Below are 21,076 nucleotides of genomic sequence, written 5' to 3'. Positions count from 1 at the left end.
CCTTCCCCTTACCATAAATCAAACTTTTGACATTGGACCAGATGAAGCTATATATGTAGGAGGCCAATGCACCCAAGGATTGATTTTGAAGACTTTTAATAGCATAGTAATACAATTATATAAAAAAAGAGTAAAGAATAAGAAAAATAAATAAAACACATGTACTACTGCAAATAATCAGGTCCTGTCTATTTATATCATTTATAACTTGGAACGATGAATATTTTGACATTTCTCAAAAAATAAAAATAAAAAAATGAATTTAGACATAAGGATAGGGTTTAATGATAGTGAGGAAATGCAGAATACAGGCCTATCACTGTAGATACAAGGTAGGTGGTCCTTGGGTATTGTAAGGTGATAGACCCCCCTTACTTATAAATATGCATCTACAATGGCTCTGACCATAATGTCTGTGGTCATAAAAGCTGCGAACATCTCAGGGTTTGGTCTACAAAATATTGAAAACATAAAAATATCTACACAGTATAAATAATAAATCCATGCACTACTATATATACTTCTCAGGATTGATTAGTGGCGCTCTTATAAAACTACAACTCTCAGCGTGTCATGGCAGGCCATGTTGGAAGTTTTAGGTCTGCAACAGCTGAAGAACCAAAGCTTGGAAACCACTGCTTTATATGGAGCCTTCATATAGTGGATGGTTCTGGAAAGATCCAAACCATCAAGTACTTAAGAAAAGTCTCACTTTTGCTTAATTTGTCTAATATTTTAGACACATTTTGTTATTGGTCCTGGCTTGGTGCTGTCTGTCCCTCAATAGGGAAAAAATTTGTAATTAGTAAAAATTATTGAAAAATATTCATAACGAGAGTTTTCGGGAAGATCTACCTCGTAGTAGTTGAGTTCTTTTGTTATTTAGAAGAAGCCAACTACTGTCTCCATTTCTTATCTTGGATAATAACATAAATGGAGGTCAAACTTGACCTGTAGCAGATCATGATAAGCAGGGAGAGGAGTGTTGTAGGTCTATCTCCATATGTCATCTTCAACCTCTTTATCTCAGACTCGTCAGCTCAACTAAAATTCATGTTCTTGGTTGAAAATGATCATGGAAACCCATTCCACATACTAAACAAAGACTGGCATAGCATCTCAATGTAAAATGTCCCAGTAAGGACAAATGAAGGTCAACTCAACAAGGAAATCCAAGCAAAACAGGTCAATTTAAAGCATTACAGTCCATCAAAAAGATTTTCTTTTGGGCACAGCCTAGAAAAATCAGGGTTGGTCATCTGAAGTAAAACAATGGCTCGTCCTTCAGCAGGTGTGGAGTCCTGGAACACATATAGAAGGAGGAGGTAAGACACATCTACATATGTTAAATTTCACAAAATCAGATTCTTGGCCCTTAGATTTGGTCATTATAGACTAGTCGGACCAGCACAAGCAGATCCCCAGTGGTTCCCAGTAGTGGCTTAGCTCTACCATACCTTTATGCCCTTTCTCAATGTTTTCATACTCTGGCATATCATCATCTTCACTCTCTGTAAGACATAATACAAAATGTTTTTGTCTTTAGTCATTTCTAAATATTTCCAGAATTTCCTCATACCCAGGTTTTTCAAAGACTAGTAACACCATAGAAACCTACCCTGGTTAATGGAGCTGGGATGTGTTTCATCTTCTTCTACATTCACATACTCCAGACTTTCACCTAAGAGGAGAGAGAAAGTAATGTTTATCACATTCCATGTAAACGAGCCTCAGGTTCTTCTAGTATTTTCTGCTATACACCTTATCTGAATGTCATTCGTCATCTGGTAAACCCCTATGTGATCTTTTAGTAATCTATGTAATGTCTTCCTTCCTGACTGACCCTTCACCTTAGGTCACCTTAGGTCGCATCAACCAGGGGTCCTGTATATGGGGGCTTCAGAGAAGTAAGAAGGAGCAGGCATATGGGATTTCATCATGCATTGTCCATTGTTCCCTTTTTAACTGACCCAAGTCTGTAAGTTTATAGAGAAGCTGTAGAAGATCACCTGGACATAATCTAATGGTAATCTTTTAGTATCTCCGTCCATGATCCTTCAATATATTTAGGTATCTCCTCCACAGTTGACACTCCATCAGTCTATCTCACCTAATTCTCAATTAACCTCTTTCACCAAATTTTTTGCCATACGCTTAGGCTCCTCCTCCATGTCTGACCTTGACCTTTCTATCTAACTTCCTCCTCCACCTGGCTTGACCAGTATGTCTAACCTCTTCCACCATAGCCGATTCTTAATGGGTCCATTTAACCTCCTTAATACCTCACCTCGACCTTTCTATCTAACCTCTTCCAACAAACTTGACCTGTAGTGTATTGTATTGTACTGGTCTATCCAACCTTCTCCTCCATACCTGACCTTGACTGGTCTATCCAACTTCCCCTTCAATGCCTTATCCTTGACTAGTCTATCTAACCCCTCTCCATACCAGCCCTTAACTAGCCATCAAACCTCCTCATGCATACGTGATACTGTGGAACTTTTGTCATCGATATGATCACTTCTCCTGACCTCCTCTTCCACAGTTGCTCTTGCTGCTATAATTGAATTACCCTTTATATCACTGGCATCTCCAACGTTAACGTAGTTGCCATTGGTTGAAGATGCTGAAAACAGATTAACAGGAATTATTGCCAAATAAATCCATTTAAGCAGAAACAAGATCAGCAGCAGATCATTCATGGTGGACTTGTGAACCTTAAACTTCCATCAGGCTAAGGAGAACTAAACTCTTGATTTCTATTACACAAATGAATTCCAGACTACATCAAGAAATGCCCTTAACAAAATTTTTCTTACTTTTTGCGTCGTCAGAATCGCCAATATTTACATAATTTTCATCGGTGCCAACTGCAAAACAAAGAGATGTTGGTATCTTCTGACTTCTGAGGCCTCAGTAATGGACATTTTTGACCTGTAGCTAACAAAACCGTCTCTGTCTGGCAATGGGTATGAATGTTTGTATGGTGCACCACCCTCTCATACCTGAGGAGAAGCTTGTTCTGTTATCCACTTCACTTGTAACTACCAGGACTGGTCCAAGCTGTGTGATCCCCTCATCTGGCAGTACCTCGCTACATGGACATAAAGTGTGGCATTAGATTAAAGAAGATTGTATGAAGACATATGAACTGTAACAAATATAACGATAATGTACATTCAGTACCCAGGCAATTTGTTGCTGCATGCAAGTGTTGTGAGGAACTGTGTCTGATGTATGAAGGTTTGCCTGGTGCACTGTGCAGATGTGTAACTGTATGTGCACTGTACATATGTATGAATGTAGAGATGGCGCACAGTGTATATATACAAACCGGATTCCAAAAAAGTTGGGACACTATACAAATCGTGAATAAACACTGAATGCAATGATGTGGAGATGCCAACTTCTAATATTTTATTCAGAATAGAACATAAATCACGGAACAAAAGTTTAAACTGAGAAAATGTACAATTTTAAGGGAAAAATATGTTGAATCAGAATTTCATGGTGTCAACAAATCCCCAAAAAGTTGGGACAAGGCCATTTTCACCGCTGTGTGGCATCTCCCCTTCTTCTTACAACACTCAACAGACGTCTGGGGACCGAGGAGACCAGTTTCTCCAGTTTAGAAATAGTAATGCTCTCCCATTCTTGTCTAATACAGGCCTCTAACTGTTCAATCGTCTTGGGCCTTCTTTGTTGCACCTTCCTCTTTATGATGCGCCAAATGTTCTCTATAGGTGACAGATCTGGACTGCAGACCGGCCATTTCAGTACCCGGATCCTTCTCCTACGCAGCCATGATGTTGTGATTGATGCAGAATGTGGTCTGGCATTATCTTGTTGAAAAATGCAGGGTCTTCCCTGAAAGAGATGACGTCTGGATGGGAGCAGATGTTGTTCTAGAACCTGAATATATTTTTCTGCATTGATGGTGCCTTTCCAGACATGCAAGCTGCCCATGCCACACGCACTCATGCCACCCCATACCATCAGAGATGCAGGCTTCTGAACTGAGCGTTGATAACAACTTGGGTTGTCCTTGTCCTCTTTGGTCCGGATGACATGGCGTCCCAGATTTCCAAAAAGAACTTCGAATCGTGACTCGTCTGACCACAGAACAGTCTTCCATTTTGCCGCACTCCATTGTAAATGATCCCTGGCCCAGTGAAAACGCCTGAGCTTGTGGATCTTGCTTAGAAATGGCTTCTTCTTTGCACTGTAGAGTTTCAGCTGGCAGCGGCGGATGGCACGGTGGATTGTGGTCACTGACAATGGTTTCTGGAAGTATTCCTGAGCCCATTCTGGGATCTCCTTTACAGTAGCATTCCTGTTTGTGGTGCAGTGTCGTTTAAGGGCCCGGAGATCACGGGCATCCAGTATGGTTTTACGGCCTTGACCCTGACGCACAGAGATTGTTCCAGATTCTCGGACTCTTCGGATGATGTTATGCACAGTTGATGATGATAGATGCAAAGTCTTTGCAATGTTTCGCTGGGTAACACCTTTCTGATATTGCTCCACTATCTTTCTGCGCAACATTGTGGGAATTGGTGATCCTCTACCCATCTTGGCTTCTGAGAGACACTGCCACTCTGAGAAGCTCTTTTTATACCCAATCATGTTGCCAATTGACCTAATTAGTGTTAATTGGTCTTCCAGCTCTTCGTTATGCTCAAATCTACTTTTTCCAGCCTCTTATTGCTACTTGTCCCAACTTTTTGGGGATTTGTTGACACCGTGAAAATTTGAATCAACGTATTTTTCCTTTAAAATGATACATTTACCCGGATTAAACGTTTGATCTGTCATCTACGTTCTATTACAAATAACATATTGACATTTGCCATCTCCACATCACTGCATTCAGTTTTTATTCACAATTTGTTTAGAGTCCCAACTTTTTGGGAATCCGGTTTGTATATATAAATATATATATATATACATACACAAAGGTTTGGATGATGCACTGTGTGTGTGTATGTATATATGTATACATGGTGTACTGTGTATACCCATGAAAGTTTGGATTGTGTACAGTGTGTATGTATGAATGTAGAGATGGAGCACAGTGTATACCTATGAAGGTGTGCACTGTGTATACAGATAAAGATTTGGATGGTTACCATCCTCTCCCCATTGTGTTCCATTCAGCATGTCGTTGCAATGTTTCAGTATCCACATGCAGTCACCTATATCTCAATACACTTGATTTAAAGCCTCCTTACATGTATCCACAGCAAGGGTTGTCGTTGGTGTAGTTCGGATCTGATCCTTCATCATCATAATCATCATCATCTTCTATACTCTTGCTTTTTAAGAGGGGAGCACCTATAGATGGGGAAGAGGGGACACGAGTGTCACTGCATCTAAAGTCAATTGACTTAAAGGGTAATTCCACTTTAAACACAATTCTGAAATGTATTATTGTCTTCTACATGACCTTTTACAGCTGTTTTATGAATTGTGCTGGGCCGCCTTTGGAAACAGACAGCAATTCAGCTCCACCTGCCGTCAGACACGTGACATAACCTGCCCACATTATAGGTTTAATAAAGTTTCAGTGCCATCGACAGGCAGGAAGTCCAAAAAGCTGATGGTGTGTCATGAATATACCAAGTACAAGTCTCAGGAGCCCTTAGTTGTGGAGAACCTACCTCCTTACCATCTAGAGGACAACCCAAGGTAGCCTGATGATCTCCCCATATCAGCCCTATGCCAACAAGATGCAATTCAAATAAAGATGACTTTATTTTCATTCAGTCCCACTCTTTTCACAACCAAGTATGGAGGACAATACACTTGAGGTCTAGAAGTCCATACCTTCATCAGAAGTGATTTTGGGCACAGCTAAACCTATATTTCCTGATATGGGTTCCCTATAAATGCTTGGTTGATGTGCATATGGATGTCACTTACTTGCTGAGTGTGTTATGGAGTCACAACTATTTGGGTAAACTGAAATAAAAACAGAATAAAATGGAATTAACAGTGGAGGGAACATGGAATGACTTGAACATTTGGACAACTCTGGTGCAGACATTGGGCCATCCAGACAGAACAGGAAATAGAAGTATCTAAAGGTCTCCACAAACATGGACATTTCTTGGCTGGTTGACCCAGATATGAATGAACTCAATACAAATGACTATTTAAGAGGTTAGATGTACCATCCAAGAACTGATCCAGGACATACTGGGTTCTCCCATCCAAAACTCCAAATAACCTCCAAAGCTTCCTACAGACATCATATGGAAGTTACCTGATTTTGACCAACAGGTGGCAGTCTCCATGGTTATTGATGCCAAAGACACCCACCACCAGGGATGGATGAATGTTGGTGGAAGACCCTTGACTAAAAAAAACTTGTGGAAGCTGTTGGAAGCCCAACATCATTTTTGTGTATTCTAAAGGGAACAGTGTACAAATAGGTCATTGATCTCCATAGGGTTGCTATCAAACTTCAAAATTTATTCAGTGAGATCTTAAAATAAAGGATCATATGACCATGAAGTCATGGCAAAACTGAAACATATCACACTATACAGGTCTAGATCCAAAAGTCCCCAAGTCCTCTTGGGTGGTTGAGGCCCTAGGGCACATACTCAAGCTGCCCTCATAATTCAGACCTATCGACCAGTTGGCCTTGGAGCGACGGAACTATAGAAGGTCTGGGACATAGTGCAGGTGGACCTGAAATCTTCTGGGTTAAGCTGTAGTACCCACCTTTGATTTCTCTTCCCACTGAACTTCTCCGGCTCTCGGGGACTGGGGACCTCCTGTGGAGACAGATGTTCGGAGGGACTTAGCACATGAGTCCTTCATCTCTATGTGGTTTTCTCTATAAAGGGCACGTCCACTGTAGAACTCTGCATCACGTGTACTTCATGGTAACACTTCCTTTTTTCTATGAGCCCACAAGAAGCTATAAAACCATGGTCCGGCCAATAGATGAGGAAGTGTGGACTATATCAACCTCTAAATTACTTTCAAAAGCTTCAGATTTCACTGAGGTTGCGTCAAGTCAACATAGTGAACATTATAATTTCCCTGTTCACACTGAAGTGATACCAATCTATAGACACAGTGATAAACACCTGTAGAGAAGATTGATTCAGAGGAGAGATACGTACGGAATAGAGAGCAGGACATCATGGTGGCACATGGTGCCCTGAGAGGAGACTGATCGCGGGAGAACTGTGAAGACAGTGGAAAATGGTGGTCAGTTCCAAGGTCTTTGTAGACTGTACCTGAACTAAATGTCTGAGGCCATTTACTGCTCCCAGTTACAGCAACCCAAACAAGTCTATGGAGCACAGAGAATGTCCTGTCACCAGTAAAGGACACATAGCTACATGTAATGAAATGGTAGTCACTCGGACAGAAGTCATGTGGTTGCTAGGTAACGTGAGGTACAATAGCCTGCACAGTGCTCTAGAAAGAGTTGCCAGGAGATAAATATAGATACATATGACAAAAATAAAAGAAAGCAATGGCGTTCGGTAAAAAAAAAATAATGTAAAAATGTTTTGCAGAACGTGGCTACTATTGTGGATGGAAGCTGTAACCACACCTGAGTGTGAGAGTCCTGATAAATGTACCCCATTAAATAATATATTACCTTGGGGTCGCCTGATGATCGTAAAATCTGAAGGTGGAGTGTATGGAGGCCTACAAGACAGAAGAAAGAGAATGAACAAGAGCATGCTGGGTAGTGAAGAAGGGGACAGTGGTGCCGCGACAAAAATGTCAGTGAGGCGACCATACACAGGACCTTCAATAATATGTGTATGAGGGCCAGGAAAAGGTGAGAGTTTCTGTCCAATATGGCTTCCTGAATATGTGTCCTCTAGGTGACAATTTTTGGATACTTTCTGATGCACGCTATACATCTTTATGTCCTGCAGGTGGCACCGATGATATAATTGCTGATGCACGCTATACATCTTTATGTCCTGTAGGTGGCACCGATGATATAATTGCTGATGCACGCTATACATCTTTATGTCCTGTAGGTGGCACCGATGATATAATTGCTGATGCACGCTATACATCTTTATGTCCTGTAGGTGGCACCGATGATATAATTGCTGATGCACGCTATACATCTTTATGTCCTGTAGGTGGCACCGATGATATAGTTGCTGATGCACGCTATACATCTTTATGTCCCATTGGTGTCACTGTTTATATAATTCATGACGCGGACTATATACCTTAATATCCTGTAGGTGTTGGTGTTTCTATAATTCCTAATGCAGGTTATGCATCTTTATGTCCTGTAGGTGGCGCTGTTTCTATATTTTTTTATCACTGTTTATACATTAATGTCCTGTAGGTGGCACTGTTTCTATAATTTTTCATGACTATATCTTTATCTCCTGTAGGTGGCGCCGTTTCTATATATTTTTATCACTGTTTATACCTTCATGTCCTGTAGGTGGCGCTGTTTCTATAATTCCTAATGCAGATTATGTATCTTTATGTCCTGTAGGTGGCGCTGTTTCTATAATTCCTAATGCAGATTATGTATCTTTATGTCCTGTAGGTGGCGCTGTTTCTATAATTCCTAATGCAGATTATGTATCTTTATGTCCTGTAGGTGGCGCTGTTTCTATAATTCCTAATGCAGATTATGTATCTTTATGTCCTGTAGGTGGCGCTGTTTCTATATTTTTTTATCACTGTTTATACATTCATGTCCTGTAGGTGGCGCTGTTTCTATATTTTTTTATCACTGTTTATACCTTCATGTCCTGTAGGTGGCGCTGTTTCTATAATTCCTAATGCAGATTATGTATCTTTATGTCCTGTAGGTGGCGCTGTTTCTATATTTTTTTATCACTGTTTATACATTCATGTCCTGTAGGTGGCGCTGTTTCTATATTTTTTTATCACTGTTTATACCTTCATGTCCTGTAGGTGGCGCTGTTTCTATAATTCCTAATGCAGATTATGTATCTTTATGTCCTGTAGGTGGCGCTGTTTCTATAATTTTTTCACGACTATATCTTATGTATTTTTATGTCCTTGGGTGGCTCTCTTTATATAAATTTACAGGACAGGGATAACTTACTTGTCATCGTAATACCCCGTCTCTGTTATGTGAACTGAAAGAGAAAGAACAAAATATTTTTTTACAATAAACATGAAGGGCTGTGGCAGCTTCTATATTCGCTCTGACATGTAGAATACCCAGGATGACATCACTTACTTGGTATCTTCTTTCGGCAGCCGATACACAGGCCAGTGATAACAATTATGGGGAGGACAACAGCAACGGAGTACATCACACCGATTGTGTCCATCACGCCGCTCTGTAATCATGGACGTTCACCATTAATCAGCATGCCACCTCCAAAGAATGTTTCACTTGTTGTGATGCTATATCTGACCACACGGAGTGCTGTTATGCTGTCCTGACGGTGACACCATAGGGAGCAGAGCCACAAACAGTCCACTAATGTCAGGTGTAAGTGGTCCCCCCTCCCCCACACACATTACCTGATTGTCTGTGCACATTGCAGGTTGTCAGGTTCATGTCATCTCTCTGGTTATGAGCTGATTTTGTAGTTATTTCACCTTCAGTAAAACCTTACATGCACTGTGACGTCCCCTCCGCCCTCTCCAACCCCTCCGTATTCCTATCCCCTGAGCTGAGAGCTGTCGTCATAATTATTAAGAACAGAATCTGTCAAATCTGCAACGCAAGAATTTACAGGTCACTGATATATAACGATCAGCTCGCTATGTAATACCGCACCTTCCAATCATCATGCAAACCACCGATAGTAACCAGGGCTTATACCATACAGTGTATAAATGTGCTGTCCTTATCACACAAGAGAGGGTACAAACATAAAATCATCCTAAAAAAAAAAATAAATTTAAATATCAGGGTTAAAAACCAAGCTGTGTTTTGAAAGAAGCTTTCTATTGTAGTCTGTCTGAGCTGCTGTTCCCTATGTACAACATTACAACTACTATAATACTGCCTCCTATGTACAGGAATATAACTACTATAATACTGCTCCTATGTACAAGAATATAAATACTATAATACTGCCTCCTATGTACATGAATATAACTACTATAATACTGCTCCTATGTACAAGAATATAACTACTATAATACTGTCCCTATGTACAAGAATATAACTACTATAATACTGCTCCTATGTACAAGAATATAACTACTATAATACTGCTCCTATGTACAAGAATATTACTACTATAATACTGCCTCCTATGTACAAGAATATAACTACTATAATACTGCTCCTATGTACAAGAATATAACTACTATAATACTGCCTACTATGTACAGGAATATAACTACTATAATACTGCTCCTATGTACAATAATATAACTACTATAATACTGCTCCTATGTGCAATAATATATCTACTATAATACTGCTCCTATGTACAAGAATATAACTACTATAATACTGTCCCTATGTACAAGAATATAACTACTATAATACTGCTCCTATGTACAAGAATATAACTACTATAATACTGCCTCCTATGTACAAGAATATAACTACTATAATACTGCTCCTATGTACAAGAATATAACTACTATAATACTGCTCCTATGTACAAGAATTTAACTACTATAATACTGCCTCCTATGTACAAGTAATATAACTACTATAATACTGCCTCCTATGTACAAGAATATAACTACTATAATACTGCCTCCTATGTACAAGAATATAACTACTATAATACTGCCTCCTATGTACAAGAATATAACTACTATAATACTGCCTCCTATGTACAAGAATATAACTACTATAATACTGCTCCTATGTACAAGAATATAACTACTATAATACTGCTCCTATGTACAAGAATATAACTACTATAATACTGCTCCTATGTACAAGAATATAACTACTATAATACTGCTCCTATGTACAAGAATATAACTACTATAATACTGCTCCTATGTACAAGAATATTAACTACTATAATACTGCCTCCTATGTACAAGAATATAACTACTATAATACTGCTCCTATGTACAAGAATATAACTACTATAATACTGCTCCTATGTACAAGAATATAACTACTATAATACTGCTCCTATGTACAAGAATATAACTACTATAATACTGCTCCTATGTACAAGAATATATACTACTATAATACTGCTCCTATGTACAAGAATATAACTACTATAATACTGCTCCTATGTACAAGAATATAACTACTATAATACTGCTCCTATGTACAAGAATATAACTACTATAATACTGCTCCTATGTACAAGAATATAACTACTATAATACTGCTCCTATGTACAAGAATATAACTACTATAATACTGCTCCTATGTACAAGAATATAACTACTATAATACTGCTCCTATGTACAAGAATATAACTACTATAATACTGCTCCTATGTACAAGAATATAACTACTATAATACTGCTCCTATGTACAAGAATATAACTACTATAATACTGCTCCTATGTACAAGAATATAACTACTATAATACTGCTCCTATGTACAAGAATATAACTACTATAATACTGCTCCTATGTACAAGAATATAACTACTATAATACTGCCTCCTATGTACAAGAATATAACTACTATAATACTGCCTCCTATGTACAAGAATATAACTACTATAATACTGCCTCCTATGTACAAGAATATAACTACTATAATACTGCTCCTATGTACAAGAATAACTACTATAATACTGCTCCTATGTACAAGGAATATAACTACTATAATACTGCCTCCTATGTACAAGAATATAACTACTATAATACTGCTCCTATGTACAAGAATATAACTACTATAATACTGCTCCTATGTACAAGAATATAACTACTATAATACTGCTCCTATGTACAAGAATATAACTACTATAATACTGCCTCCTATGTACAAGAATATAACTACTATAATACTGCTCCTATGTACAAGAATATAACTACTATAATACTGCCTCCTATGTACAAGAATATAACTACTATAATACTGCTCCTATGTACAAGAATATAACTACTATAATACTGCTCCTATGTACAAGAATATAACTACTATAATACTGCTCCTATGTACAAGAATATAACTACTATAATACTGCTCCTATGTACAAGAATATAACTACTATAATACTGCTCCTATGTACAAGAATATAACTACTATAATACTGCTCCTATGTACAAGAATATAACTACTATAATACTGCTCCTATGTACAAGAATATAACTACTATAATACTGCTCCTATGTACAAGAATATAACTACTATAATACTGCCTCCTATGTACAAGAATATAACTACTATAATACTGCTCCTATGTACAAGAATATAACTACTATAATACTGCTCCTATGTACAAGAATATAACTACTATAATACTGCTCCTATGTACAAGAATATAACTACTATAATACTGCTCCTATGTACAAGAATATAACTACTATAATACTGCCTCCTATGTACAAGAATATAACTACTATAATACTGCTCCTATGTACAAGAATATAACTACTATAATACTGCTCCTATGTACAAGAATATAACTACTATAATACTGCCTCCTATGTACAAGAATATAACTACTATAATACTGCTCCTATGTACAAGAATATAACTACTATAATACTGCTCCTATGTACAAGAATATAACTACTATAATACTGCTCCTATGTACAAGAATATAACTACTATAATACTGCTCCTATGTACAAGAATATAACTACTATAATACTGCTCCTATGTACAAGAATATAACTACTATAATACTGCTCCTATGTACAAGAATATAACTACTATAATACTGCTCCTATGTACAAGAATATAACTACTATAATACTGCTCCTATGTACAAGATATAACTACTATAATACTGCTCCTATGTACAAGAATATAACTACTATAATACTGCTCCTATGTACAAGAATATAACTACTATAATACTGCTCCTATGTACAAGAATATAACTACTATAATACTGCTCCTATGTACAAGAATATAACTACTATAATACTGCTCCTATGTACAAGAATATAACTACTATAATACTGCTCCTATGTACAAGAATATAACTACTATAATACTGCTCCTATGTACAAGAATATAACTACTATAATACTGCTCCTATGTACAAGAATATAACTACTATAATACTGCTCCTATGTACAAGAATATAACTACTATAATACTGCTCCTATGTACAAGAATATAACTACTATAATACTGCTCCTATGTACAAGAATATAACTACTATAATACTGCTCCTATGTACAAGAATATAACTACTATAATACTGCTCCTATGTACAAGAATATAACTACTATAATACTGCCTCCTATGTACAAGAATATAACTACTATAATACTGCCTCCTATGTACAAGAATATAACTACTATAATACTGCTCCTATGTACAAGAATATAACTACTATAATACTGCTCCTATGTACAAGAATATAACTACTATAATACTGCTCCTATGTACAAGAATATAACTACTATAATACTGCCTCCTATGTACAAGAATATAACTACTATAATACTGCTCCTATGTACAAGAATATAACTACTATAATACTGCTCCTATGTACAAGAATATAACTACTATAATACTGCTCCTATGTACAAGAATATAACTACTATAATACTGCTCCTATGTACAAGAATATAACTACTATAATACTGCCTCCTATGTACAATAATATAACTACTATAATACTGCTCCTATGTACAAGAATATAACTACTATAATACTGCTCCTATGTACAAGAATATAACTACTATAATACTGCTCCTATGTACAAGAATATAACTACTATAATACTGCTCCTATGTACAAGAATATAACTACTATAATACTGCTCCTATGTACAAGAATATAACTACTATAATACTGCTCCTATGTACAAGAATATAACTACTATAATACTGCCTCCTATGTACAAGAATATAACTACTATAATACTGCTCCTATGTACAGGAATATAACTACTATAATACTGCTCCTATGTACAGGAATATAACTACTATAATACTGCTCCTATGTACAAGAATATAACTACTATAATACGGCCCCCTATGTACAAGAATATAACTACTATAATACTGCCTCCTATGTACAAGAATATAACTACTATAATACTGCTCCTATGTACAAGAATATAACTACTATAATACTGCTCCTATGTACAAGAATATAACTACTATAATACTGCCTCCTATGTACAAGAATATAACTACTATAATACTGCTCCTATGTACAAGAATATAACTACTATAATACTGCTCCTATGTACAAGAATATAACTACTATAATACTGCTCCTATGTACAGGAATATAACTACTATAATACTACTCCTATGTACAAGAATATAACTACTATAATACTGCTCCTATGTACAGGAATATAACTACTATAATACTGCTCCTATGTACAAGAATATAACTACTATAATACTGCCCCTATGTACAAGAATATAACTACTATAATACTGCTCCTATGTACAAGAATATAACTACTATAATACTGCTCCTATGTACAAGAATATACCTACTATAATACTGCCCCCATGTACAAGAATATAACCACTATGTTGAAGAGGAATAATGGTGCTCCTCTTTGGGACCATTTTTCAGACCTTTGCTTGTAGGACTTTGCGCCAGTTGCATGGCTTTTTCTAGTGAGAGGAAGACTTCTCGGCTCAGGCTGCACACCGGCGAGTCTGTTACCTGGAATCGGGTCTTGTGGTTTGCACTCGTTGGTTGGTGCAGTGAGCTGCTCAGAGCTTTTAGGTTAAAACATTACTGTTTACAAAATGGTATATACCACGGGGGGTGTGAACAAAAAGTGCAAAATTAACGTGAACAGTCACTAGAGGCGGGAGTTGATAATAGATGCATAACAATGATCTGGGGAAGGGGATGAGGCAACGAGAGAAACCTGAATTCCTGTTCTGCCCTATGAAGTTATGGGTTTAAACAGTGTGAACTTGCACCTAAAATAGCTGCATAGATATTGGGGGAGGGGTACAAAAACAAGTCACCCTTTTTCCTTAGGAGCTAGAAGACTCTCTGCCCTATAAGAAGACACTAGTATTATAGAGGGATGGGGGATTTTGAATTTGGGCCCATGCACATGCATTTTTTTGCGGTTGGATGCGGACCAATTCACTTTAATGGGGTAAAAAAACTTAAAAAAAAACAGAACATGTCCTATTCCGCAAAATGCGGAAAGGCGCACGGCAATTATCCGTGTTGTATGGATCCGCAATTTGCGGACTGCAAAAACAGATAGGGTTGTGTGCAGGAGCCCTTGGGGTCATAGATCTCTGACTAGAAGATTCATCATGAGAAGATCTCTGTGTATGGGCTCTATAGAAAAGACAGCTCTCTCTCCCCTATCCCAGTAGGAAACCTCAGCACAATCTCAAAAACTAGGGCACAAAAGTCAGTGCTTTCAGTTGTGTCTATCTCGGAAGCCAGATGTTGAAGCGTAAGTCCTGTCTTCAATTGCTCCTCAGAAAAGTCTAGAGATGACAAAGTGAAGATATATCTTCAAATCGGGGGGGATTGCGTCAAATGCAAACCACCTACCTGTGGCCCCTCAACTTCCCCTTCTCGCTTTGTGAAACAGTATTTTTGTTTCCCTTGGCCATGACACATGCCACCAATCTTTCACAGATAAAGCAAGCTAAATCAAGGAAGCTCCAGGGGTCCTGCCTTTTGGATGGGGCTACCCTTAATTCTTTACAGAACGGGATGTGGGGTCACACATGAAAGAGAAATCATTTTGCAGAAGCATGTCGCACAACAAAGAGCAGAGACCAAGGAAATGAGCAGAGAAGAAAGTGTCAGTCTGATCGAGGTCACCACATCAGACCTGGCTCTGCTCTCCCGTACAATGATGTCATACGCAGCCTCCCCGGGATTTCTTGCAGCCCCAGGGGTCAGGTGCTAAAAGGTCTGAAGAATCCTGGCTGTCCCCTGGCACTATAATGTAACCTACAAATATGGCTGAGCCATAACGTGGAATTATAGACTTAAATGGGTTGTCCCACTAGTAGACATCCTAGAACGGAGCCCAGAATGGAGAGTTGCTGGCAAAGAGCCTCTCTGGTGGTTGGCTTTGGCCTCTGCTGCTTCAACGCTGATGGCAACTGATTATTGGAGGAGGTGGAAACACTGGTCTTTGCAATCTTGCTCTGCTCCTGGTGCATGGACTGATGTAGGCTACATCAGACCATGCGCCAGAACTTTGGTAGGAGGATAGGGGTCCAGTATCAGGGGTCCTCTTCCTTTTCTACTGCTAGTCTGTCCACTTGAATCCATATCAGGATCGTGGACATACTTCTTTGCTGTTTAGGGGACACGGCTGACACCATTGCCAGTGTACACGGCTCAGCTAAATAGCCCAAGCTCCCTTGTTTCCCCTGATGAGATTTACACTCATCTTTGTAGCAAAACATCCGTGTAGAGACTAGGCAGGAGAGGGCTTTATAGGGCGCACTAATTCCAGGGTTAGGTTCCTGACTGTGCCTGGTCACGTGGATCTGTGATCAGGTCACCTAGGCCAGTGTAGGTCCCCTAGGGCATCACTAGGGCTAGATAGTCTAGCATCCCTAACCCTGTGTTTGGCAACTGCCTCTAGCAACGGTGTACGTTCATCATCTAACACCGGTGAGGCATTCCCTGTACCAAGGAGCATCTCATCAGAGCGGTAGGACCACCTGGTTACTTTTTGGGTGCCGTCGAGCACCTCTTGTTATCTAAGTGTGTTCTGGTCACCGAGTGCCACAACTATTTGTGGGGTGACCTTCCGCATTGCTTCTTTTTTGTTGTATCTTCTATGTTGTTATCTATTTATCTTGGGGACAATTTTCTATGAATAGATTATTAAAAGTTAAGTTTTAAATTGATCACTTATCTCAATTCTCTCCATGTATCTCTACCCACAGTGACTCCACATGTTCATGTCCCTCACTTATATCTTCGTGGACTGTGGGCTTTAGACAGGACTTTACATAAAGGCAGACCCCCCCCCCTCTCCGGTTTTGGCGATCCTTTCTAAACCGACTGTAACATTGCATTAACCGCCCAGTCATAACTATCATCCAGCTGTGTCTCAGTTATTCCCACTGTCATAGCTATCATCCAGCCGTGTCTCAGTTATTCCCACTGTCATAGCTATCATCCAGCCGTGTCTCAGTTATTCCCCCTGTCATAGCCATCATCCAGCCGTGTCTCAGTTATTCCCACTGTCATAGCTATCATCCAGCCGTGTCTCAGTTATTCCCACTGTCATAGCTATCATCCAGCCGTGTCTCAGTTATTCCCACTGTCATAGCTATCATCCAGCCGTGTCTCAGTTATTGCCACTGTCATAGCTATCATCCAGCCATGTCTCAGTTATTCCCACTGTCATAGCTATCATCCAGCCGTGTCTCAGTTATTCCCACTGTCATAGCCATCATCCAGCCGTGTCTCAGTTATTCCCACTGTCATAGCTATCATCCAGCCGTGTCTCAGTTATTCCCACTGTCATAGCTATCATCCAGCCGTGTCTCAGTTATTCCCACTGTCATAGCTATCATCCAGCCGTGTCTCAGTTATTCCCACTGTCATAGATATCATCCAGCCATGTCTCAGTTATTCCCACTGTCATAGATATCATCCAGCCGTGTCTCAGTTATTCCCACTGTCATAGTCCTCCTCACACATCACTAATTCCAGTTCCCCGGTTTATTAGTCAGGCTTCTGCCATTAGTATACATACATTTGAGAGGTTTATGTAGATTTTTTACCCTACACTTTTCCTTCTGAGCTGTTCTAGTCCCTTCTTCCATTCCTCCCCCAGTCCCACTACCTTGCCCCCGGTCTCTATCTGCACTATCTTCCCCTCCTATAACGTAATTACCCCCCCCCAGTCCCTAGTTTAAACACTCCTCCAACCTTCTAGCCATCTTCTCCCCCAACACAGCTGCCCCTTCCCCATTGAGGTGCAGCCCGTCCCTACGATAGAGCCTGCAGCCGATAGTTCTCCAGGAACCCAAACCTCTCCATCTTACACCAGTTCTTGAGCCACTTGTTCCCCTCCCTAATCTCCCGCTGCCTTTCTTGTGTGGCCCGTGGTACCGGCAGTATTTCGGAAAACACTACCTTTGAGGTCCTTGCCCTAAGCTTGTGACCTAAATCCCTAAAATAATTTTTAAGGACGCTCCACCTTCCTCTAACTTTGTCATTGGTTCCGATATGGACCATGACCGCTGGATCTTCTCCAGCCCCTCCCAGTAATCTGTCAACCCGATCCGCGATGTGTTGAATCTTTGTGACAGATCGCCCTATATGTACCCCCAATAATGGAGTCTCCCACTACCAGCACCCGTCTGCCCTGCTCTCCTGCTTACTGGAGCTGACATTCCCCTGACTGGCAGAGGACGTGTCCGGCTGCAGCAGTGCCGTCCCTGAACCGACATCCCCCTCATCTGCCAACCTTGTGTCAGATCGGGGCTAGCCTCCCCGGCACTCTTCCCTCTACCCCGCTTTCTGTTATCCAGCTAGCTACCTCACTTTCCTGAGCCTCCTCGCTACCACCCTCCCCCACATCTACCCCATAGAGCGCCTGCTAAGTGAGCAGCAAACTCTTTTTCAAATTGTCAACGCTTCTCCGTGTTGAAATTCGCCCGGTTAGATACTCGATGTGCGATTCCAAACGGGCAATTTGCTCACATTTTGAACAAAGATATGAATACGGCTGTTCCAGGACTGCAGACATCAGACGAGATGTGCGCTGGACGGCGCTGTCACTGATGGACACAGACTAATGGGGATTATGTGAGAAAAATACAATATAATGCAGTGATAAGAAACTGATTTACTGCAGCCCCCACTGAAGTCCCCGAATCTGAAGTCACTTAATCTAAAGTCACGCACTTAATACAAACACACGCTTAAAAATCAAACACGCGAACGCTCACAACGCGCGCTATTTGCCTGCTTGTATAAATGGAGCTCTCAAAACAGCCGGCTTTTTTTCCTCTGGATTCACACATACTTACATTGGGGGTCCGTGGCTGCGGTGCTGGACGTTGGCCTGTGTTCGGGTGCCTGACCGCGCTGTCTTGTGTTCGGGTGCCAGGCCAGAGCACTACCTGTCACCCAATATTTGGGGCCCCGGGCCGGAGTGTTGCTGCGTTGTGCACCAGGAGCTGTGCGGAGAGGAGTGAGTGGCACCGTGTTGTGTGTCAATGTGCTGTGTTTCCGGAAGTCACTGCTTTGCGCCCTCTCACCTTATCAGCCCCTCATATCTCCCACACTGCAGCCTGCACCTGCACCCTGACAACCAGCTCCAGACTGCAGCCCTCGTACCGAGAAAGGATCAGCCATAACATTAAAACCAGCGAGTAGTGAAGTAATAGCTCCTGATCTCTACTCTCCTGCCGGTCGCTGGGTGGGAAGCGGATTAGGTAGACCCTGGGGCCCTGGCTGTTCCTAAGGTTTGTGCCGCACCTTTTCCTTGGCCGCTCTGTGTCTGTGCCAGCTTTCTACAAGATCATCGCTGACGGTATCACACTGTGTATGGTCACCTCCTCCTGACAAAAGGGATGGCAACACCCATTCGACCATTGGGTTGTCAAAGATTTACGATGGCAGACATGTCAGGAGAGGTGACAGCTCCTCGATAAGTCAAGTGACTTGTGGTGATATTTACCCTGATTTAAATGATCTATTTCCTTTTCTTCTCCATCCAGCCCAGACCACCATGACGTTTTCTCCTGACGATTGCAAAGCCTTCTACTGACGAATCTTTGGCCCATCACTTGTGTGTCAGGACACAGAGCTCACCACACTTGCTGAGTACTGGGCTGTGTAGCTGCGTAGGACATATTTTATCGGAAAGCCGCTAATCTACAGCAATTATAATGCTTCACACGTGTGGGGGAGGGGTGACAACCATAGGTACAATGCTTCTGTCAATGACAATGGCAGATACTAAGATTTTACAGTAATAAAAGTCAGTATGAAGGTGTAAATCCCTCCAGGAATGAAAGGGTTACAGGAGCTTGTGTGCTGTACATGATGTGGCATTCTCCCGGCAGTGTAGGTGTGCGCCACTTACCTCCACCACCTCCAACATACAGTAACTGTAGGAAGTGGTTGTGGTTATACACGATGTGAACAGACTGGGCGCCGCATTCCTGCAATATCTGTATACAGCTACATATAAATCTGTACACCCCAGGTTATACCAGCATGGCCCATATATACTTATATACAGGAGATTCCCAGGTTATACCCGCATGGTCCAGATCACTATATACAAGACGATGTATAACTTATACCAGCTGTACATATATAATTATATACAGGAGATGCCCAGGTTATACCAGCATGGTCCATATCACTATATACAAGAAGATGTGTAACTTATACCAGCTGTACATATATAATTATATACAGGAGATGCCCAGGTTATACCAGCATGGTCCATATCACTATATACAAGAAGATGTATAACTTATACCAGCTGTACATATATAATTATATACAAGAGATGCCCAGGTTATACCAGCTGTACATATATAATTATATACAGGAGATGCCCAGGTTATACCAGCATGCTCCATATCACTATATACAAGAAGATGTATAACTTATACCAGCTGTACATATATAATTATATACAGGAGATGCCCAGGTTATACCAGCATGGTCCATATCACTATATACAAGAAGATGTGTAACTTATACCAGCTGTACATATATAATTATATACAGGAGATGCCCAGGTTATACCAGCTGTACATATATAATCATATACAGGAGATACCAGCTGTACATATATAATTATATACAGGAGATGCCCAGGTTATACCAGCATGGTCCATATATAATTATATACAGGAGATGCCCAGGTTATACCAGCATGCTCCATATCACTATATACAAGAAGATGTATAACTTATACCAGCTGTACATATATAATTATATACAGGAGATGCCCAGGTTATACCAGCATGGTCCATATCACTATATACAAGAAGATGTATAACTTATACCAGCTGTAC

General features: G+C 40.1%; 1 protein-coding gene across 3 annotated transcripts; it reads right to left on the bottom strand.

The window, feature by feature from the left end:
* Positions 1-79: 79 nt before the first annotated feature.
* On the bottom strand, positions 80-19,283 carry LOC122944812. Of its 3 annotated transcripts, none has more exons than XM_044303469.1 (14): positions 19,067-19,283; positions 9,218-9,320; positions 9,080-9,113; positions 7,625-7,674; positions 7,137-7,200; positions 6,730-6,782; positions 5,923-5,961; positions 5,232-5,334; positions 3,006-3,094; positions 2,820-2,870; positions 2,486-2,626; positions 1,619-1,681; positions 1,458-1,511; positions 80-1,301 (listed from the first exon to the last, which is right to left on the bottom strand). In XM_044303469.1, exons 2-14 carry the CDS (start codon positions 9,309-9,311, stop codon positions 1,285-1,287), a joined length of 852 nt encoding a protein of 283 aa, XP_044159404.1. In that variant the 5' UTR covers positions 9,312-9,320; positions 19,067-19,283; the 3' UTR covers positions 80-1,284. The 3 variants fall into 3 exon arrangements, with proteins under 3 accessions (XP_044159404.1, XP_044159406.1, XP_044159405.1); XM_044303471.1 differs by having other exon boundaries at positions 2,573-2,626; positions 19,067-19,268; XM_044303470.1 differs by lacking the exon at positions 19,067-19,283 and adding an exon at positions 14,651-14,792.
* Positions 19,284-21,076: the final 1,793 nt, after the last annotated feature.

Source organism: Bufo gargarizans, chromosome 8, assembly GCF_014858855.1.
Source record: "Bufo gargarizans isolate SCDJY-AF-19 chromosome 8, ASM1485885v1, whole genome shotgun sequence".
Taxonomy (NCBI): domain Eukaryota; kingdom Metazoa; phylum Chordata; class Amphibia; order Anura; family Bufonidae; genus Bufo; species Bufo gargarizans.
The sequence above is the reverse complement of the archived record's forward strand: the minus strand, read 5'-3'. Positions and strand labels throughout refer to the sequence as shown.